This window comes from Globicephala melas, chromosome 10, assembly GCF_963455315.2.
Source record: "Globicephala melas chromosome 10, mGloMel1.2, whole genome shotgun sequence".
NCBI classification, from domain to species: Eukaryota; Metazoa; Chordata; class Mammalia; order Artiodactyla; family Delphinidae; genus Globicephala; species Globicephala melas.
Genome location: NC_083323.1, coordinates 40,194,547 through 40,218,891, shown reverse-complemented (window position 1 = coordinate 40,218,891; position 24,345 = coordinate 40,194,547). Strand labels below are relative to the sequence as shown.

Sequence of the window (24,345 nt, the reverse complement as noted above, 5' to 3'; positions counted from 1 at the left end):
AATGGATTTTTAAATTTGTTTTAATTTGTTCTTCTGAGAACTAAATGTCACTTGGCTTCATGGGTCACAGTCAAGATCAAAATGCATTTTAATTGCTTTCTAGAAACAGGTCAAGTTTCATTGCAAGCAGGGCAAATTTTGTGACAAAATTTGTTTATAAATGTGAGTTTGGAATGAACTTTCTAAGCCTATGGCTGTGTCTACAGGACTAGTCTCAGATTTATTACGATGGGACATTTGGCCAAATTAATTAGTTGAGTTCCTTCTACATAGTGCAATCACTGGTACTCAAAATTCCTGGTGTCTGTGGTTATTGTGCTAGACTTACAAACCCTGTAGATCCATTTGAGTAAAAGTTAAATGCTGGAGTCATTTGGAAAAGATTCTAATCTTGTGCATGACACAACCTCTAATTAGCAAAATAGCTGAAGGAACTATTTATTAGCCATATGTATTTAAACTCCAAAATACAGTCAACATTTTGAAACTATTAACTATTCCAAGATATCAACATTTCTGGTCTTAAGCTGGCGTGTGTGTTTTCCTGATGTTCATTCCATTTCGCAATACCTGTTACTATTATAAAATATTTATAGTATACATTTAAGAGTTTGATTTCCTGGTAATCTATGGAAATAATGTGTCAAGTAGTATAATAAGGTGAGTTAAAATTTGAATATTGTAGCAACTGATTGTGAAATGTTGGGTACCAATATACTAGATATAAACATTCTTTTATTTTAAACATTTTGTATAACAAAAAATTATTTGCTACATTTACAAGTTATGGATTGTTTTTGTTATTTTTCTTTTAAAATAGAACTTATTAGAGCAGTACACAGTGACATTCACATGGTGGCAGCAAACACTAGCAAAGATGCTGGCAACCCTTAATATCATGTTTTTAAATATGTCTTAAGATGCCAATATTAATTCTTGATTTCTAGTTTTTCATTTATGCGGACTGAGTTTACTATACATACACAATATACATTAGTATTAGTATAAAATAAAATATAGTAATTGCGTATTTTACGCACAGTTCTTGAAATAATTTATACCTGAAATTTTAATATGGAAACTGTTTAAACAGTGAAATAAATGATCCAAACTGATGTTTAATTATAGTTCAAATAAAATAACTGCAGATGATTACCTCCTATCAAACTTCCCCTAATTCTAATACAGTCTACCTACATTTCCTCATGTCTTGTCCTTCATACACAACGAGTAGCTAAAGCTACTATCACTGTAGGTGTGTTTTAAATTGTCATTCTACTAGCATAGATTTTCTTCTAGATTTTCTTCTTCTGAGACCTGCATCCTTGTCGCATGGCCTGTGTGATCAGTTGGCCACACTTGTGAGATAACCAGCTAGAGTCTAGGTGCTTACTTTTGGCAAGAGAGTGAAAGTTTTTATGTGAGACAGATCAGTCAAATATGAACAAACTCATGACCTTGGTCTCCACACCATGTTTTTGAGTAATTAACTAGCTTAGATATTCAGTAAGCATTTGCTATTTGCAATTTGTATGTAACTTTATTCTTCTTTTTATTAATGTACAAGTTCATCTAAGATACAGCCACCTAAGATAAAAACAAATGTCCCGTATATTGAAAAGAACAACTTAACAACAACTGCAGGCAGCTGGTTAATACCCTGAGAATATAATAGATTCTAGTTAAGTATTATTATTTCTGTTGCTTTTCATGTAATTGTTAGAGTACCTTTAAATCAAAGTTTTATTCATCAGGTACATATAGGCATGACTTTTTAGTTAAAATTACTTTATTTCTAATTGTCCTGCATTATTAGTATACTTTGGAGGCAAATTATATCATATGAACCAAGATTTTTCTGAAGATTTTCAAACCTTGTGTTTAGCTATTTGTCGCTTAAACCAACATTTTCTGCTGAATGTCATAAATTATGATTTTCCCATTAACTCTTCCCTGCTCAGAACCTCCTGTTCCCTATGTTTTTATAATGTACAATAATGATGTAATTTTTCTTGTACTATTTCAGACTTCCAGGTCCCTCTAGGGTACCAGCTGCAGGCAGCAGCAGCAAGGTCCAGGGAGCCTCCAATTTAAATAGGAGAAGTCAGAGCTTTAACAGCATTGATAAAAACAAGCCTCCAAATTATGCAAATGGCAATGAAAAAGGTAAGTGTTCGCCCATTACATCATTAAGGCACAAGTGTAACATATGGGCCTAATAAATTACATGCTAAATCTAGTATTTAAGCAGTGTTACAGCATTTGGAATGGAAATGTTATCAGTGGACTTTCTTACATTGTCTAAGTGCCTCCTCCTGAATTCCAGCTTTTTTCAGGACCTTTCCAATCTGAAGAACACTTTAAGGAAATATAGTCATTTATATTAAAGTGGTTAGTGATTATCCCCAAGTATAAAATCTGTTTCTCAAAAAAAGTTCCTGCTGGATGCATGTAAATAGCATTTTCTTTTGTTTTCTCATGTTTTATGAGCACTTATCTTGAAATCATAAACCTATATGAAGTGTTTTCAAATCCTTGGTTTTAGTTAACATTAAATGCCATACATGTTTGAGGAAGTTAAGGTTGGAGCATCAAAATTTAAGACATAATTATGAAGGGTACTTAGTCTTTGAGAGCAGCAGGACAGATAAATATTATGACCTTAGTTTTTCCTATAAGAGACAAATTATTCATGTTTGTTTTATTTTCTTGAACGAGTGTATGATAGAAATATCCAATCACACGATCAGGAAGAAAGGACACAGTGGAAGTGTGTGTTAAAGGCAGATTATATATTAACTACTGTATGATACACAGTTCTCTCCAATGTGCACAGTGCATATTTAAAGAGGTGCTGGCTTGATGCATATCCCTGTGGAGCTTGCATCCGAACGGTAGGATGTGTAATTTACATCTAAACCATGAGAAAATCAAGAACCTCTGCTGTTGGGAGCAGTGTGACCCTGTGAGGGACTAGGGCATGTTGCGGGATTTTGAGGTAGTATTTTCTAATCAATAAAACTTTAACTTCTCTGTGTAGTATTTAACTCTTCATGCAACAAGACATGAAATTCCAAAGTGACAAATACACTTAGTAGAACAGCTGGCAAATTTGGTTTGACTAATTGAACCAGGTAGAAACCTTTTGGCTCAGATTAGATCATTTCCAATTGTTTAATATGGATTATCTGATTAGACTTCTCTTACTCAGACATGAATTGACAGGAGTGATCTATGAATTATACACTTTCATGAAAATTTCCTACCCATTAAAACAAAATTGGACAGCCTGTAAATCCCTGTAAGCAAAGCAGTGTATCTTGATCCCTGTAATATCCCCAGTTCTTGAGTTGAATGGAAAAAGAAGAAAATAGTATGTGTTTGGAAGTTAGGATTTTCTCTTTAAAATAAAGAATAAAACCTTTGATTGGAGAACCTAAGAAATGTTACTGAAGACTTACGCTTCTCCTGGAGAGAAAGGGGACAAGAATTTCTTATCAGAAAAACATCTCCCTCATTTTGTGACTTTCCTAGAAAGCATCATACAAAGGCCTATATATGCTATGAAATACTAAGGGAAAATAAACATGTTTAGACATTAAGATATGCTGAGTGGACTGCTCAAGTGTCTGATTTTAGCTACATGAGACTACAGTTGTATAAGAGTTTTGCAAAAAATGACTAATAACATTGGCAAAGAAACCTAGAAATGCTTTAGATGACCCAACGTTTTGATATCATAATGTATTTTTTGATCATGTGAAATAATTTTTGTATTTCTGGTGTCTAAAAGTAAAAATCCAGAGGTAGCCAAGTATTCATATCTTTCCATAGCCATTCAGCCTCTCTTATGTATGTCTAAGAAGTAGTGCAAAATTAGAAAGTAGCAATATTTATAATAACCACAAGGTGGAGACAGATAACACACATTACGAGGTTTTTGACCATAAGCAGATTTCCTTAGGTCGGTATCAAGAGCAAAAGTTTTCATGGTGAGTTAGCCATTACTTTTAATTCCAACAAAGTAAAATTCCAAAACATTTAAAGTGTATGATCTCACATTCACAAATATTTATAATATTATATATCAAATGTAGGCATTAAATGTCTGTAAACTGTCAATCATAATTAAAGCATAAATTGCATTATATAATACAGCCTTCTAGAATTTGTTTTGCATGCTATATGGCATTTTCTATTAATGTGGAATCACAGCTTCATATCAGTATATCCAGTATCATCTCTAAATTAATCATTGTGTCATGCTATTTTATATCTCCAAAATATTAGCTTAAATTATAGAGCAAACAAAACAAATATAAACATCACATATGAAACAGTTTATAATTTATTCTTTAGACTATTCGAATGGTACATCTTTTTGGATAAGAATGTTTTATTTAACCTTTGACATGGAGATTTTTCATGTTAACATAGCATATAAAAAAATAAGATTCCATCTGATGACAGGTTGATCTCTGTGACAATATAGTTCATACATATCCTAGGCATGGCTAAATAAGGTGAAAATTAAACAAGACTTTTCAAAGGTTACAGTATTATAATAACAGAATTCAGAAATTACTAACTTGAGTATTCTAATTGCCATTCCTTTTTAGTTATTAGAAAGTATAACAGTTAAATTTAATAAATTAAGATATGGGCTCCCCTGGTGGCGCAGTGGTTGAGAGTCCACCTGCCGATGCAGGGGACACGGGTTCGTGCCCCGGTCTGGGAAGATCCCACATGCCGCGGAGCGGCTGGGCCCCTGAGCCATGGCCGCTGAGCCTGCGCGTCCGGAGCCTGTGCTTTGCAACGGGAGAGGCCACAACAGTGAGAGGCCCGCGTACCGCAAAAAAAATAATAAATAAATTAAGATATTTTTACTCAAAAGAAATAATCACACTATCTGTAATGTGCTCCCTGAATGCTTCTAAGTGAAAATGTACTTTCTGCTTTCTTTAAGAAGTCTTAAATGTTGAGTTATGTGAATCAATTGGGGAATCTCTAGAATTTGTAATAGATAGTAAAGGTTTATTCACAATTAAAACAATTTCACTTCCTTATTAAAAAACATACTGTTGAAAGCACAGTAGCTTCTCACATGTATGGAATGGTAAAAATAGCTTATTTATGAATTGTGTGGCTTATCTAATAAAGGAAAATCAGAAGAGAATCACAAACTGCACTTCAAAAGATACCTCTAATACCATTTTAATAGTAATCCAAAAAATAGTGTGCTCATTTCACCAAATGGATTAAAATATCGGTGAACATGGCCATAGATTATCACTTGCAGAGAAGGCTGAAATAGAAATGTTAAAATAGAAAGCAATGCCACCCCACCATTCTGTTGAAATGGAATGTAGGAACAAATTTCTCAGAACAAATGGTGAAATGAAGATAGTATATTGTTTGTAGAAAAGCATTTCTTTGGGGAGTCCAAGTTTCTTCCCTTGGTGACCTGACATGCAGAGACTGACAATGAATAATATGTTCTGACACTAGCATTTATCAGTTTGCCCATGCACCCTATGAGATTACTCTAGACAGATGTATGCTTTAAAGAAAAATCAAATATCTTTTCAGTGGAAATCAGGGATCTTGTGAAAAAAAAAATGCCCTGGTTCATTTGGGCACACATTTTATATGCCTGAAGCAAATTATCTTCAGAAATAATTCTTGTTTTGTAAAATCGACATGATAAATATGAAAAAGGCTTAACAGTTCAGTACTATTAGGAATGTAAATGTCCCTAGCTCTATTTGGAATTCACTTTCTGAATTATGATCTGTAACCACTTATTACTTGGCAGAGTTCTTTAGCAGAGAGATGTTTTTCTCTGTTGCTAAGAAACATGCCACAGTACCAGAGGGCATGCTCCCATCTCTTTATTGTTTCTCCCGTGTGATTCTTACATGGTACCTGTACATCTGTGGAAGAGGAGATTTCCTTTCTGTTCTCCTGGGTTCTAATGAAGTAGCTTCTGGTGTGAAAGTGTTTTCTTTCATTTACACTCAACATAGATTTAGTATGATTGATATGGAGAATTTAGCAAAATTGAAATTGAACTTTTTAAAACTATAGGTTTAATGTGAATGTTGCATTAGTCGTGGAGTTTTGACAGCTAAAACATAATTATCTAGCTCTTAAGTACTTTTTTAATTACTCTGAAATTACTCTTAAGACCACAGAACTGAACTGTTTTATTTCCTTTTCAATGCAATGCAAATACGTTTTACTCATTATATCTCTTTACGGGTGATTTCATTATGTGTTCCACCATGACTTTTTGCTTTATTTCCTTAATAATTATATAAACCTATAATGACATAATTTCAAGTTAATCTTGAGGATGTTTATGAGGTAACAATTAAGTACATAGGTCAAGTGATATGACTAAATAGACTTGGGCATATATGTTGTTTACTTACGTATACATGCTTACATATTGAGGTGTACATGTATTTTATATGCCCGTACATAAATTACATACTTTAAAAAAATCTGGCTGGTGAGTTAAAGCTTCCCTAAATTTTTCAATAGTCCACAAAGTGGCACTCTCACGTTACTAATGGTACAATATATGCATGTGCAGAATGGACAGTGCCCCTACAATCCCTGTAATAGCATTCCATGTTTCTGTTCAGCATAAAATTGATGATTGAGGCATTTCGCAAGCCATTATTTATGGGAGACAGTGTGGTGAGGTAAACAAGGGGCCAGTTGGTAACAAAACAACTGAAAACAAATTTGAATGCTATTTTTTTTAACTTTCGAAACGTTCACTGCATTTTGGTATATTATTGTAAAATGAGAGTCTTAAGTTAGTTATTTACCAAGCTAATTGCCGTCACCACATCGATCAGTCATTTCCTTCCTTCCGTAATGATCTATGATGCTGAAGTCGTTCTGTAATTAGCAGGGACCATACATATCACTGAGCACAATGCCTGCTGTACAGTGAATACTTTCAAAAGAGTGGTGCCATTGTCATTTTTATTGTTGTTGCTCCTTTCTGTGTTGTTACTTTGTGAACTGAAAGCTGGTTTGCTTCCATCCAAACAGTATACTACTCAGTGAGGAAGAAGAAATAAACAACTGAGGATGTTCCCTGGTCCTTTCTCAGGCTAGTAGCACCATTGGCAACGTAGCAGTGAGCTCGGAAGCGAACCTGCCAAATTTCCATGGAGAATCGTCTTTATCTAAACTTCCCATATGCCTGTTGTGACTGCCACATTTACCTCCGTGTATTAATTTTAGAACTAGATTGGCATTTTTCCCAGGTCATCAAAGTTATTTTTTTGTGTGTATGAAATAACTAAAAATTAACTCTCTGAATTAAGATGTTTTCTAAGCAGGAATTAAAATCTATTCTTACATCAACTCAAAAGGATGGTGCCAGTAGGAGATAGTATATAGGTAACTGAATAGTGAGTATCTTGTATCATGTTCTCCCCATTTATATTCTCATTGAGGAAGAAGGAACCCAAATTTCGGGGAGTTACCCAGTTGCCTTCACTGTTGTGACAAACATGTGACTTTCTGGAGAACCGAACCGGCAGAATTTTTGGGTGGGCAAGCAAACATATGGAAAGAAGGGAGAGTCAAAAGCCTCCAAATTTTGTAGTCACATAAACCTGGGTTCCAATTTTGGGTTTGTCTTTTCTAAATTTTACTCTATGCCTGATTTGGAGCAAGTTACTTTCTCTAAGCTTCAGTTTTCTCATTCATAACAAGAGAAATAATATGTATATTATAGATTATTATGAGTTTAAATAAGAGGCATATGGGTAGAAGCTCTAAATGTGATACCATGTATCAAAGTACTTTGGAAAAGTAAGCAGTTGATAAATAATATTATTTGGTTGCAATGGAATTGGTGGTGGTGGATGTGAGGTGGAAGAAGAAGGGGAGGAAAAGGAGAGGGAGTGGAAGAAACTTTCTCTTTGGAGGCTAGAGACAAGGAACCAGCTATAGGCAGAGAGGCCCTGCAAACGCAAGATACAAGTTTGTTGCAGGAATGCCCTTAAATACGTGCATTAGATACCTGTGCTTTTCCGCCATACCCAGCTAACAGTTCATTTATAGTCAGAAGCTGAGTTAACAACACTCAGCAATGCATCAGTTGAGACCAGGCTACTTACTATTGAATATGTAAATCGCACAGATTGTGCCGACCCCCGCTCTGTCAGAGCTGCAGAGGCTGCCATTTCAGCAGCTGTTGTTCTGCACCCTTTCTTGTGAGGTGTCCAGAGAGACACTCATTATTCTAATGCTCTCCTGATGCACAGTGACTTATGATTTTCACTCTTCATGCAACGTGAAGCACCTCATTGCTGATTATAGAGAGGAGCTGGGCACAGATTAAGAGTTGAGTTCAGAGAAGTGTCTTCTATGTGTGTACTTATCTGAGAACGATTTTATAGCTTTTGCTGTGACCGTTACTGTAGGCTGGATGTCGATGTCATAATTTGGAGTCCCTCCTGTCTCATTTTTGGGTGTGATGATGTTGAATTTCCTCTGTACTTGAACTGCGGTAGCAGTCTATCTAGCTAATGTCAGCACACTTACAGAGCATCCTGACTGGTCCTTTTCTGCCCTCTTCTCTCATCCTCACCAAAGCTCCCAGGCATACAGGGGTAGGAGTCCCCTGGCTTCTTAACCTAGTTGCAGAAACACAGAAGATATACACTAAGTATGTGGTGAAAATGATAAAATAAAGGACATTAGGAAAACCTCTTTTGTTTTTAGTGATCTCTCACCACAGATTGCCAAGCATCCGGGGGGAATGCAGAACTGACAGAGCTTCCAGAATCCCACAGAACGAAGAATATTAATGCTGCACAGCTATGGAACATTTAATGAATTTAGCCGATTTGAACACTGTCATAAGAAATAACTCTTTAAAGCCAAACATGGTCTGTGACCAGCAGCGTTGGTATCATGTGGAAGGTTGTTAGAAATGCAGAATCTTGGGGCCTCCTGCAGATCTGCTGAAGCACAATGTGATGTACATTCAGTAGGATCCCCAGTGACTTAAGCACACATTAAAGTCTGAGACCGTTATGTTAAACACTTAAAATGTCAGACATTCTACGATAATTATAGAGCTTGGGCTCTAGAATCACACATGTGGGATCAAATCCTAGCCACACCACACATTCCTCACTAGCTGTGCACCACTGAATGAGTTGTTTAGACCCTCAAAGCTTGGGTTTCCACAAGTGTGAATTAGAAATAGGAGCCCTTCCAAAAAAAGATAGGCAAAGTGATTATGAAATTGTCACACACACAAAAAAATAGGAGCCCTTCCCATCTCATCAGGCTGTTGTGAACACTAATGTGAGATAATATAGTTAAAGAATCTTCAGCAAAATGCCAGTAGGCATTATTATATTTGTAATAATTATTAATATTATTTTCATTATAGAATAAGAAATATTGCAAATAACTTTTGAGATCAGTGTAAGAAAGTGAAGATAAATTCAATATGAGGCCATTATGTTCCTCTTAACAATACTACAGCAGACTATGATTTCATTTTGGGGGTACTTTATTTCTAGCTCTGTGTCCCAATATACGTATGTACTTTTTTTTTTTATAATTTATTTTATTTATTTTTGCTGTGTTGGGTCTTCGTTTCTGTGCGAGGGCTTTCCCTAGTTGTGGCAAGCGGGGGCGACTCTTCATTGCGGTGCGCGGGCCTCTCATTATCGCGGCCTCTCTTGTTGCGGAGCACAGGCTCCAGACGCGCAGGCTCAGTAGTTGTGGCTCACGAGCCTAGTTGCTCCGCAGCATGTGGGATCCTCCCAGACCAGGGCTCGAACCCGTGTCCCCTGCATTAGCAGGCAGATTCTCAACCACTGCGCCACCAGGGAAGCCCCGTATGTACATATTTTTAAAATGTAAATAAATAGAATAAATTTTCACATAGTTTCATATAAAAATTCTATATTACTCCTGCCTTGAATGCCTGCATATCTCCCTTAGCTCATCTGTCTTGATCTTATTTAATGTTGTACAGCCCTTTGTGCACTTCTGATCTCTACCATTTTCTTTCCCACCTCCTACTCGTTTAACGTTTAATATATGCCATTCATCTTCTGTGAGTCTGATTTCTTTCCTCTGACTATATTGCAAGGTGTCTTGGGGAGTCTTACACAGAATAGCCACTCAGTAAATATTAACAGATGTTATGCCTAGATTCAAGTCCTAGAGATTGTAGGAACTGAGTAGCATTGATTAATATTTCTGGAAATAGTAGAAAAATGGAGGCATATATGTTGGACAGAAATCTGCAAAACAGTAAGGTCACTGTGTGAAATGCACGGGCACATACACAATTCACTGAACTTGAGAAAATGCATCTTGTTTGGAGATGTTCTTAGTTTCCAGTTGAATCTAGGTAATCGAGAAATAAAGTTTACTTGACAATTCTATTAAAGGCATGAATTTGACATTCACTATTTTTTGTGTTTCTAGAGTCAAGGAATAATGTTATAACTGATAAGCCATTGAACTTCTTGTACATTTGAAAAATCATAGTGATTGACAGAATTAACTTAGAATCCCAAGCTAAGTTCAGTTCTCAGACTTGTCACTTACAAGTTGTGTAACTTTGGCCAAGTTCTTTTACCTCTTTGTGCTTCAGTTTCTTCATGTGCAAATTGAGGGTAATAATGAAAATTTTATGCAGTTGTTGGAAGGACTGAGTTAATGTATTTCAAAAACTTAGTTTAGTGCCTGTCACACAGAAGGTGCTTTGTGTGTAATGTAGAACTATGCATTACTGGTGTGGTCTTTGCTTTCATGGACTGTATCAACGGTGCAGTAGAGGAAACAGGCAATCACAGTGAAGTTATCTACGTTTGTCTATACTATTGGCATTGTTAATATAAACTTCACAAATCTATTATATTGTTTTAGGCACACTTATTTTCTTTTAAAAAAACCTAACTCACACAAATATTTAATGAAGAATTTAACCTCTTTTCCTATCTCTTTCTTTATTAACTTTTTAATGTAAACAACTTCTTCTGAAAAATGGGTAAGACAAGTATTCTATACCAATTGGCTTAATTACCTACTGTTTATCATGCATTTTTGATACTGTTGGAAAAAACATTTAAAAGTGAAAGCATTGTAGTTTTAGATCTATGGATATTTAATGGAATTTAATGGTCTCCAATTCCTGAATATTATGAAAGGATTTATTAATAAAATATTTCCTTTGGACATTTCATTTATTTGACAATATCTAGTATGTTAACAGTATCAACGTTGCCTCTTTTACATAAATATCTAATTTAATCATTTATCCATTTTTTTCTCCATTTCTCAGAAGAAAAAGAAAAAGAGTAGGGAAGAGGGAGGTATTTATGGTAGATGAAATTTAAGGTAAATGACATGACCAGAATTATATAGTTCTCCAGTGTCAACATTTATACTGAGATCTCTTAACTCCAAGCTCAATTTTTTTTTTATTCTATGCATTGTTATAAAATCTCTTTTTGGTTTAGTCTTTCATGCTTAAAAATAAGACTTGTAATCAAGCATTCATCAGTGCTATAACAGTCGTATAGAAATTCATATCATAATGAGATTTCTACGTGGAAAGTAAGTAAACACTAGTGCATTATAAGTACTTATATGATAATTGGCCTTATTTTCTTATAGCCCCCAAAAAGTAGCTTGATTTTTTTATTAGAATTTAAAGTTTGTTCAGATCCCTACAGGAACCTGCAGGTGTGCTAGTTAAGAGCACAGGCTTTGAAATCCGTTCAGGTCCAGGCTGGATGATTTCGGACAAGTTATGTAGAATTTTTTAAAATTATTTATAAAATTATTATTTGTAAGAATTATTTGTAAAATATCAATACATACCTTGTAGGGCTGTTATAAGGATTATACATATTATGTATTACACATTTTTTAGTATTAAATATTTGTATTACATATTTTATATATTTCTTAGTAGATTATCTGACCCATGTAAACATCCCTTTCAATATTTATTTTGTACAAATAAAAAGAATATTAACAAAAAGCTAAATTATGATTCAAAAGCATATTTAATCAGATAAGAATAAGCTAGGCTCCCTGTAGGTTAAAGCAATCTGTCAGTATTCATTATTCTTATAAGGCAAGGTGGAATATCCATTCACTGCTATGAGCTACAGTAGTAGCTGGAAGAATACAGAGAATTGCTTAGGGGAGGGATAGTGTTTTATTCATCTATAGACCTCTGTGACCAGCAAAATTCGTTTGGCTATGAATAATTTTAGAAGGGGAAAAAAGTGTTGTGGTTTTTTTTTTCCCCAACATCACTGTCCTTCAGACACTGAATGTTTGATATCTGGTACAAAAACTACCACATTACAGAAGTGATTGATGCCACATAGCATGTCCGTTTCCAGTTCAGAGGAAAGAAACTTCCTTGTGCCTACAGTTAGAAATACTCAGTGGTGTGACATAAGTGATCAAAAACTAACCAGCCTTTTTAAAATGTTTCTTCTTAACCACGTCCAGATTCCTCCAAAGGACCTCAACCATCTTCAGGTGTGAGTGGCAGCACGCAGCCCCCCGGCGCCGCTGGGCAGCCCCCGGCCTCGGCCATCCCGTCCCCGAGCGCTAGCAAGCCGTGGCGCAGCAAGTCCATGAATGCCAAGCACAGCGCCACCTCCACCATGCTGACCGTGAAGCAGTCGAGCCCAGGCACCTCTCCCACACCATCTGCAGACAGACTGAAGCCCCCTGCCTCGGACGGGGGCAGAGCAGCTCCCTCGGGACAGAAATCCATGCTTGAGAAGTTCAAGCTGGTCAATGCCCGGACTGCTTTACGCCCCCTGCAGCCTCCCAGTTCAGGACCCAGTGATGGTGGGAAGGAGGACGATGCCTTTTCTGAATCTGGTGAAATGGAAGCCTTTAACAGCGGTCTGAATAGTGGCGGCTCAACAAGTAGCAGCCCCAAAGTGTCACCGAAATTAGCCCCTCCAAAAGCTGGAAGCAAAAATCTCAGCAATAAAAAGTCTTTGCTACAGCCAAAGGAAAAAGAGGAAAAGAACAGGGACAGAAATAAAGTTTGCACTGAAAAACCAGTCAAGGACGAGAAAGATCAGGTGGCGGAGACGGCTCCAAAAAAGACCTCTAAAATTGCAAGCTTCATCCCAAAGGGCAGCAAGACGACAGCAGCCAAGAAGGAAAGCTTAATCCCCTCTTCCAGTGGGATTCCAAAACCGGGCTCAAAGGTGCCAACAGCAAAGCAAACTGTTTCACCGGGAAGCTCAACAAGCAAAGAGTCTGAAAAGTTCAGGACTACCAAGGGAAGCCCTTCCCAGTCCTTCCCTAAGCCCGTAACGACTGAGAAAGCAAGCACATCCAACTGCCCTGCTCCTTTGGAAGGAAGGGAAGCTAGCCACGCCTCTCTGGCGGGTTCCTGTGCGGGGTCAGCGGCGCAAGGCAGTGGGCAGAGCGTGGGAAATGGTGCTGTCCAGCTCCCTCAGCAGCAGCAACACAGCCACCCAAATACTGCCACCGTGGCTCCATTCATTTATAGGTAAGGCGAGCTCCGTTGGTCCACAGCTGTAAACACTGACAGGTCTGCATACTCAGAGTATACATAATAAGGAAGGTTGGGGAGTCCTATTTCACATAGTCATTTTGGAACAGTATTTCATTCTGGAGAGAGAGGCCTAGAATTAAAATTTTTAAAAGAAAGCCTCCCATATCCTCCAATCTATTAGTCCTCATCTCCTTCCCCTCCCCCCTCCCCTCCCCCCCCACTCAAGAACCGAGGCCTTTGAAAGTTAACCTACTTGCCATCAAAGGCAAAATAGAACCCAGATGTCATGACTTTTCCCCGTGTCTATTACTTTTACTACTATTATTTCTATTATTAGTCTTTTAAAATAATTCTCATTTTTATAGAGTTTAGAGATATTTTTGTTTTCACCCATGAGAAAACGTAAACCATAATGGTTAAGGGGGCATGCTCTGGGTTCAGGCAGATATAGACTTAATGCCCAGCTCTGCCACTTACCAGCTATATGCCTTTGGACAAAGAATTTAACATCTCTTAGTCTCATTTTCAGCTGTCAAATAGAAATAACAGTATCTACCTTGTAGAGTTGGGAAGAATAACAGGCAAAATGCATATAAGATGCTTATTGTATACTGTGGCACATTGTACATGTTTGTTAACTGTTGTTTATAAGGCGTTGCTTTCCCAGCATAAAATTTATATTAATTTCCACAGCTAGGCCTGTTGTTTCCAGGCAAAAATACTAATCTATATAATTATTATATTTAACTTTATTAACTTTTTTGTTACATATTTATATTATTTTTCATTTATTAAAATACATAGCACATGCTATATTTTAAAATATATATCCTACTAAACAGTTGTAGTGTAAACACATTTTGCCTATTGTCTTGTGGTAAGTTTTACTCGATTAGGACTATGTCAGTGCTGCTGTGTCTCCGTTTTTATCCACTGTCCTTTCAGTGAAGAGGTGGCTAGGGAGGAATAATGCCTGCGACTTTGGCAGGTGTACAGTTCATCAACAGGAAAAACAGGATGTAGGATCTGCTGCAAATAGGAAAAGGTCAAGATTATATAGTTTCAAATTTTATTAAATTTTATTAAATATGTGAGTTTTTAAGTAAAGAAAATAATTGTAATGATTTGTTTTCCCTCAGTGAAAAACCTAAGTGCTTTAAGTGATTTTTTTCTGGGGCTTTATATACTCATCCACACAAATGTATAATTATTGAATTTCAGGTCTACCTCAAATAGCTACCTCATTTAAGGCTGCTATTCTGACTTTAATACCAAAAATTCATTTAAAACCTTTGTATCTGCATCACGTGGTGTTACCGAGCCCAAGCTTGCTCTGCTTGCCACATGGCAGGCCAATAAATCGGGAGATGAGTTGTTGGGGCAAGGAGTAACGACTTTAATCAGAAAGCCAGCAGACCGAGAAGGTGGCACCCTAGTCGCAAAAAAACATTTTCCCTCAGTCCGCATTCTCTGGGCTCTTTTTCTACAGAGAAGGGGGAGGGGGAGGGGCCCACTGCAGTGCCAGCCAATGGCTGAGTGTGACCACTAACAGTCAGTTGCTCATTGACAGTTGCTCACTAACCGGTCGCTCGCTTGGGGGAGGGGCCCACTGCGGTGCCAGACAATGGCTGAGAGGGACCACTAACAGTCAGTTGCTCATTGACAGTTGCTCACTAACGGTCGCTCGCTTGGGGGAGGGGCCCAGTGCGAGGCTGACCAATGGCTGCGGGAGACTGCTCTAGGTCGTGCCTGTCCCACCTGTATTACAATGGGAGTCTGCAGATCCTTCTAGCTCCAGAGACCCTATCTGACAAAGGAGAATTTCACATGTCAAAATCATAATCCACGTTTCAAAAATATAAGAAAAAATTATAAACTTTAAAATATGTCATACTCAGCACACTTGTCACTCTCAAATGTATTCTGTAAGAACATCTGTCATTTCAAATCACCATGGATGAATTTCACAGGAAAGTATAAATCTAAGCAAAAAGAATATATCCACCAGTTTAGCAAGCTTCTTTCTATAAGTAGCAGCAGACTTCTTTGGTTGTTTGCAATAACATATCCAGTGGGTACAGATTTAGTGATTTTCATTTGGCAGTGTAACCTTTGCTATCTGAAAGAGGAAGCAGCACAGTTTAGAGGTTAAAGTGTGAATCAACCATGCGACTGCCAAATTCTCCAGCCTCTTTGAGTTTCTTTTTGCCCTGTTTAAAACGGAGATTATAAAAGTGAGGTAATATAGCCGAGTAGCTAGGACTACAGGCTGTAGAGTCCGTTTGCTCTACCATGGTTCCGAAACTGCACCTTGTATTATTGAGACAATGGCCCCAAGAGCCAGGTTGCCTGGGTTGGAATCATGATGACACCATTTATTAGTCATGTGACTTTGTGTAAGGCATTTAAAGACTTGAGACTCAATTTTTATAATCTGTAAAATGGAGATGATAATAATAGAAGCTTCCTCATAAGGCTGTTTTGAAGATTAAATGAGTTGATATTTATACAGGGTTCAGAACAGTACCTGCCACACAGTAAATGACCTTCCCCAGACTTCAGTTTCTAATTCTGTAAAGTGTGGTAGAAGAATATCTACCTAATTTGGTTGTTTTAAAGATTAAATAAGGCAATCAAGATTGTAAAGTCTTTAGCACAGAGCCAGATTCAGAATAAATTGCTTATAAATGTCAGTAATTATTTGTTTTATTATCAATAATATAAAGTAGTTGAAAATAAATAAAACCATCTAATAAGAAATGTCACATCATAGTCTACATATGAGGAAAAGGCTGCTTGGAGTCTTTTATAAATTCAGAATAATTTTATAAATGATAATATAAATGCTCTTAAGGTTGAGTAGTCAATATTCAAGTTTCTTAACTGTCAGTGAAAGAGGTCTCGTAGAGTCATGTCATTTGGCTTATGTGACCCCTGATGTCCTTTCCACTCTGACTACTCCAACACCATTTAAGAATTTCTCTTGCAAAATCCCTGGCAGACTTTTCTGGAGGTGCTAATCATTTGATACAATAATAGTAATAATTTACTATTTTATAATGGTTTTTGTTGAGTGCTTACTTAGTACAAGTCTGTATTACAAAATTTATGTTAATTTTTTCATTTAAACTGTGTCATCAACCCATGACAAGGGAATGTTACCCCATTTTACAGAGATGAAGAAGCAGCGATTTCAAGGCAGAATAATGATAATCTTTTACAGTCACAGGCCTGGCAGGAGTTTGCCTTTGAATCCGTATATGCCTGAGTCTGTAGTGTGCCCTCCTTTGCTTAGCAGTTCTTGCTGTATGTGTAGAAATAAGAGGTATTGTTACTAGGAAAATGCTGGCTGGGAAAATGTCAATAGCAGATTTGCAGATATCATTTATATTGGGAAATAATTGCTTTTAAGTAGAACAACTTTAAAATACATATATATGTATGTATATGTATAAACATACATACGTTTGATATTTAAAGAAAATTAAATAACCTCTATATAATGGGAAGATCCATGGGTGATGGTGATATTTTTCCCCAGTTCTCAGCCCACTTCTAGGTCATGCTGGTTATTAATTATTCCTTCTGGGACCTTATTATATGCTTCATAATACTCCTTCGTGCAAATTGAATGTTCAAAGTCCTATAAATGTAATGTTGAGTTCTGGAAGTTAATGAATTTCATTTTAGTCCTACTTCCTGCACAGTGCAAGGATATTCTATATTAAGTTTTTATAACTCATTTATCACTACTATGTGATAAAAGTAGTTTTGAATTGGGCATATCTTTATCCATTTAATGAGTGGATATAACTAAAATCAAAGGTGAAAACTTTAAGAAAAGTTTAACTCGCTATAAGAAGTTCCCAATAAGCAGATGTGTGAATGGATTAGCCTGCCTTTTTTAAGTGCTGCAGGTGGCTACCGGAGATTGTTAAGAAGCGATACAGTGACCAGTTGCCATAGTTTAAGTTAAGGGAATTCACCAAATATCTTTTTTCTTTTATGTACTCATCACTCATTCTGCAAATACTATGTAATAAGAATTACAAAGAGTAAAAAAAAAATTATCTGCTCTCTGGGAACTCAGTTTTATTGGTGATAATGAAAAGAATTTAATCAAGAACTTAAAACATCACTGTTGTCATGGAAGTGTATGCAACAAATAAGGTAGAAGAGTTTTCCTGAATCTTACATGAGGGTGGAGTCAGTGTATGCATTACAGAAGAGGTAAGAGAAGAGATGAGACTTAAAGGATGAGTTAGAATTTGTCAGGTGGAAGGAGGAATGTTATGGCATCATCCAAATTTGACATTCTACAATTTTACAATCCAAGCATGTTGGAAAAACTAACAGGCAAGTTACGAAGTGCTATGTAAAATGCTAGTAACTAAAACTGCTAAAGACTAGAGGTTAGAATTCATGATTACTTGAATGGGAGGCTAGGAAGAAAATTTGGAATGAATCCATACTTTGTTCTTCTCTTCGCTCACTCCCTCCCAACACATCTTATTTTCAGCTAGTCCTGTTGGCTCTTGCTGCAAAACATACCCTCAGTTGGGCATTTCTTTCCATTTCCACCCTGCCTTCCCGTGATCAGGGCACCACCAATTTTCACCTAGTTTCCAACGAGTCTTCCAGCATTCACTTGTGGTCCTTTCCGGTCGCATCCTTCACACAGCAGGGGCTCTAATCTTTTAAAAGTATAAATTGTATGTCATTTAAATTCATGAGACCATCTCCTGGCTTTACATTACACTTGAAAAGTAAAACCTAAGCATCTTACCAAGCCCTACAAGTTCCTACATAATCCGGCCCTCTCTCTAGCCCTTAAACTACGCTCACTGCCTCCCTGCCTTCATTCTGTTTCTTAACAAACTAACCTGTCCTGCTTTGGGGACTTTGTCATAGATATTCTCTCTGCGTATAAGGACTCTCTTCTGGATCAAAGCAGCCTCCTGGGACTTCCCAGGTGGCGCAGTGGTTGAGAGTCCGCCTGCCGATGCAGGGGACATGGGTTCGTGCCCCGGTCCAGGAAGATCCCACATGCCGCGGAGCAGCTGGGCCCGTGAGCCATGGCTGCTGAGCCTGCGCGTCCAGAGCCTGTGCTCCGCAGCGGGAGAGGCCACAACAGTGAGAGGCCCACGTACCACAAAAAAAAAAAAAAAAAGCAGCCTCCTTCTTCTCATCAGAACTCTGCTTACATGCTACTTCTTCACACAAGCCATTTCCAACCATCTAGTCTGAAGGAACACTCACAATGCCTTTTGCCAGAATTATACGCCATTGTCCCCTTGTATTTTATTCATAGAGGTTATCACCATCCACTGGGTTTTTGTTTACTTATTAACAAGTGTGATTTCAGCCACCTCCGACTATAACATAAGCTCATTGAAAAATAAGCATCTTGTCTTTTTTTATTTGGTAGCGTAATTGCCCAGGACAGAGCCTACCTACAATAGGAACCAACTAAAAATTGTTGAATGAAACACCATCATCATGGGTTAGACTCATCTGCTATAGAAGAATAGAAACACTACCAAAAATGTACAGTGGAATAAGAAAAATTCAGAAGTCTTTTATTCCTATAAATGGTAGGGTTTAGTTGAAATATAAACGGCTTTAAAATGTTTATAGAATGAAACCATATCTTCTCTTCGGGACCTTCATTCACTTATTCTTTTCCTCTTTCGACTACCTACTAAATACATTTACCGTGTAAGGCATCAGGGTTAGAGTGAAACATCACACATCCCATATGTTATTTCCCTTCCATGGTCCACAATGTAGTAGGCAAGAGATTGACTGAAACATGACTACAGAATGAAGCAGGAAGTGTAAACCCCCCAAGCAGTGAACCAGATTTGGTATACTGAGACTTCAAAACATGGAAAATGACGGCTAGTTGTTGGAATCAGAGACAGTGGCTTCTTGTGCTTCAGAGATATGTGAAGTAAAGTTATGAAGTGATTCCTTAGTCACGGAGGAAAGAAAGACGTGCACATTTTCTCTAAACCTCAGTATTTTTAACAGCCCCCAATAAATTTCAAAATAGCTACTAACCAGATTCATAACTTGCTAGTTTGAGGTCTACATGCTCTTTGTTATTTTCTGACCATTTGTAGTAAATGTCAAGAAATCAGTGCATTGGACATAACGCAAACATCTAAAGGCAAAGGGTGAGAATCAGGGTGAGGACAGTTCACAGAAGAAAAAAAAGGAACCCAACCTTTAGATAAGGCAAAACATTGTTAAACAGAGAAGAAAATCATTGTGCTTCTTAAACCCATTAATTAAATATAAGCAGAAACCCTCTGTACACACTTGATTTGTAAAATTAGGTCAAGAAAGTCTGAATTTAGAGGTTTCCTTTTTTTACTCATATGTATATGTATATATATAATTGGTATAATATGATGTGTCTTATATAACAGCATCAAGGGTTCTCAGGAAAGATTGTTGTAACAGTTTTTGTGAGATTTCAGATTTACCTAGAAAGTGACATGGAAAATTGGCCCTTGAATATATTATATTCTGAAAGGCAAAGAATACAAAACATTAGTTTTGAAAATGCTTACTCACATGGTTTTAAGTTTGGCTTATTTGTTGAACCAGTAGATTCAGTAGGCGGATCTGTGAGTCTATGAGTTTTGAAACGTGGAGCATAGAACCGTCTTGCAGATAAAGCTTTTGTAAGCCCTGCAGCTATTATTACAGATTATACTGCAATTGTGGTTTTATGTGAACTGGGCATAATTGGTTATCAGCACAAACTAAAGCTTACTGAATGCTTGTCTTGCAAACTTGTCTTTTGCTGGGTTGGATGTATATCTGTGCATTGGGTAGCAGTTTAAGCTCCCTCACACAGCAGTATTTTTAAGCTGGAATGCAGAGCCAATGCTGGAAGAGGGTCTGTTGTGTAGAAGACTGCTATGAGTTGGCATTCTCCCCACAGAGAAGCTTGATAAACTGCCCTTTCTGTATTTAGCTTACGAGGTTCAGCGCCAGGTTGCCCAACCAAACCACAACTGTTTCTTTTTTCTGTATTTTATCTTCTCTTGGAAAAGCTGTTAACGTTACAGAAAATTTGCAAGAATCGTACAAAGAACTCCCATATACATTTAACTCAGAGCACCCAGAGACCTTTTTCAAGTTTCACAAATTGTCCCAGAGATAGCACTTTTAGCGATTCAGGATGAACGTTGTACCCAGTCGTCATGTCTTCCTAACATCCCTCGATCTGGAACAGTGCTTTAATCTTTCCTTGACTTCCGTGACATTGATATGTTGAAGGCAAGCATTTTATAGACTGTTTCTTAATGTGGGTTTGTCTGATATTTTCTCGTGATTGCAGATATATGTATATAAGTGTATATATATTTATATATATATAATGTCACAGAAATGATACTGTGCTTTTCCATCGCCTTTCTACCAGGTATCAACATTATTGATATTCCCCTTTCTGGTGGTGTTGAATTTGATTGCTTGTTTGGGATGATGTTTGCCACAGTGGGTCTGCTTTCACCCATAGGTTTTAGCATCCATTGATGTTTCTTGCCTAAATTAATAGTTTACTCCAATGGATGTCACGTGATTTCTAATTCCATTATTCCTTCTGCATTTATGCCTTGCCATTCAACTTTAAGAAAATGATGTCCCTTTCTTATTTTTCTCCTCCTCCCCCCTCCCTCCTTCTTCTTCCCCCTCCCCCCTCCTCCTTTTCCTTCTCCTGTGCTCTTTCCCTCTCCCCCTCTTTGAATTTTGTGGACTAATGGATTCCTACTGTCTTCAGTGGATTATAATCCATCAATATGACTATTTATTTTGATGTTTAGAATTTCCCAGATTTGGTTGCTGGGATGCCCTTCAAGCTGGCTTCTGCCCCATTATTCTTTGAGAACTTTGTTTCTTTTTGGCTCAAGGTAATCTAGGCTCACCTTGTTCTCTCACTGCCTTGGCTTCAGCTTTTATCTAAGGTGCCCTGATTTCTTTTGTGAAGAGTAATATTTAGGAACCAGATCTCACTGCTCCTAGCTTTCCTAAATAGTAAAATATATGTAGGTACACACACACACACACACACACACACACACACACACACACTCATACAGACACACACATATTTTTGCAAACCTATTTCCTTTTTTAAAAATTAATTTATTAATTTATTTTTGACTGCGTTGGGTCATCATTGCTGCGCGCAGGCTTTCTCTAGTTGCGTAGAGTGGGGACTACTCTTCATTGCAGTGCGCGGGCTTCTCATTGCGGTGGCTTCTCTTGTTGTGGAGCACGGGCTGTAGGCACACGGGCTTCAGTAGTTGCAGCATGCGGGCTCAGTAGCTGTGGCTCGCGGACTCTAGAGCGCAGGCTCAGTAGTTGTGGCGCACGGGCTTAGTTGCTCCGTGGCATGTGGGATCTTCCCGGATCAGGGCTTGATCCCATCTAGCCTGCATTGGCAGGCGGATTCTTAACCACTGCGCCACCAGGGAAGTCCCTACACACATATTTATCTCAATATCAACGAGCTATCTATGAGAGAGAGAGAGAGAGAGAGATGGGTATATAACCGTAAATTCACAGTGCCTCCAATTCCAAATCAACACACAGAGTTTATTCTTGCTTTCTCCTTTCCATACTTGCACCTTCCTTTGTCAACTGAGAAACCTGGCTCCCATTATACTCAATATGTTTTCTTATTTGCTCAGCCCCCCAACCCCCAGCATACAAATCTAACAAATCTCTCATCCACACTGGGCTACTCTTCACTCTGACAGATTCCTGGCCTTGGCCCTGGCTGTCACCTGTCTTCCTTCCCACCAAGAAAGAGAGAGCTGGTTTGGGAAAGATACTTGTTTGTCTTTCTTTTAGGTTGGGTTTATAAAGCAGGAACTATAAGACCATTAGTTATTGTTGCTGACTCAAACCAGTTTTGTTTGTGTCCACATTTGTGACTAGTATAGCCATATCAAGATGAATTCACATGGCTATATTTTTAATATAAACCAATATGCAACACCCCTATTTATGAAATTGGAAATCTGAAGATTGCTAGTATCTAGGTGTATTGCTGAATTCCTTTAAATGGCATGTATAATAGCTTCCTTTTCTTAGGAGTAAAAATTTAAGGTAGTAAAGAGTAAAATTAAGGTTAGGCCATTGGGTATTGTCACATTCAAATACTGTCTGTTAATAACTTAGTGACTAAGCTATCTGTCAGCTAAGGAGACATCACATACATTAACATGCTCAGTGTCCAGAGACATTTGGAATTAAATGGAATTAAATTGTAGGGTAGTGGTTAATAAAACAATATTTAGAAGCTTCCAGATTTAAGTACAGGTTAAGTATCTCCCAGCTTGTTACACAGGGCAAATTATTACATCTCTAGAAGCCTCAGTTAATCCACAGCACCTAAATTACAGGTGTCTTAGTCTGTTCCAGCTGCTCTAACAGGAATACCATAGACTAGGTGGCTGACGCAACAAACATTTATTTCTCATAATCCTGGAGGCTGGAAAGTCTAAGATCGAAGTGCCAGTAGATTTGGTATCTGGTGAGCTCCTGCTTCCCGGTTCATAGATGACCATCTTTTCACTGTGCCCTCACATGGCAGGAGGGGCAAGGGAGCTCTCCAGGGTCTGTTTTGTAATGGCACTAATCCCATGCATGAGGGCTCTATCCTCATGACCTAATCACCTCCCAAAGGCGCCACCTCCTAGCATCATCACATTGGGGGTTAGGTTTCAACACATGAATTTTGGGAGGAAACAGATATTCAGTCCATAGCAACACAATTGTTGTGAAGTTTGAGTGATATGCCCTAGATAAAACACTAGGCATAGTACTTGGCATATAGTAAGTGCACATAAACAGGAACTAGCTTTTATGTTAATTATTGGTGAAACCTAGACCTCTGGCTACTAGGACTCTTAGTAACAGACACTAGCACTAGCTTATTAGAACGCTAAATAAATTAAATGGTGTTTTTGCAATGCCCTATCTTACAGTTTCAGTAAGTGCTTATAACATGTTGACCATGTTGTGAATGCACAGTAAAATAGTCTGCACAGGATGATGTCTTCTAAATATTTTGAATCATTTTTTCCTTTTCCCAGTCAATATGAGAGGAATGCAGTATTGGTTTACATGGGAACAGTGAATGATGCCACTGCAATATCTACCTTTTGGTTAGAAAACACTATTGATTCTGAAGTCTTCGTAAATTGTTTTATGAATCAACCCCCAAACCTGTTATTTTTCTGGAATGAAGCATGCACAAAAGTAGAGGACATGCTTAGAGCCTTCAGAGATTAAACTGAACTTCTTTGATCATTTATATAAAAGTTAAATCTTTACCAGTTACCTTTGATTGTCCCTCTAGAGACTGGAGTTAAACTCTTATTCCACTTTAAAAAATAATGAGGTAGAAATCCTGGGGAAATCGATGTCTTGTAACATATATAGAGCAGGGGATCTGGACCCATTTACATGTGAATACAATCCAAAGATAATTTCTGAGATCTTTTTATAATTATTTGAAGTTTAACTTCACCATGTTCCTTCCCTTGATCAATCTGTTGCCCTATCATTTCTAATGTAGGTAACTCAGATAGGGAACACTGTGAAACATATACCAAAGAACTTGAAAATACGGTATAAATAAGATTTTCTCTTGTGACCTAAACTAAAAAAAGAAGTTAAAGAACAAATCAGCCAGAAATGTTCACTGCCACATTAAAAAACAAAGTAAAAGAAAGGTTTCCAAGACCAAAGTTTGA

At 37.5% G+C, this 24,345-nt stretch overlaps 1 protein-coding gene across 6 annotated transcripts in view; it reads left to right on the top strand.

Moving 5' to 3' along the window:
• NAV3 (neuron navigator 3) overlaps window positions 1–24,345 on the top strand; it is an 835,795-nt gene that overhangs the window by 638,130 nt on the left and 173,320 nt on the right. For all 6 annotated transcript variants that reach the window (XM_030866220.2, XM_060305657.1, XM_030866222.2 and 3 more), the window contains 2 exons: window positions 2,027–2,166; window positions 12,532–13,558. In XM_030866220.2, coding sequence (XP_030722080.1) covers window positions 2,027–2,166; window positions 12,532–13,558 — 1,167 coding nt within the window. The remainder of the gene's footprint in view (window positions 1–2,026; window positions 2,167–12,531; window positions 13,559–24,345) is intronic.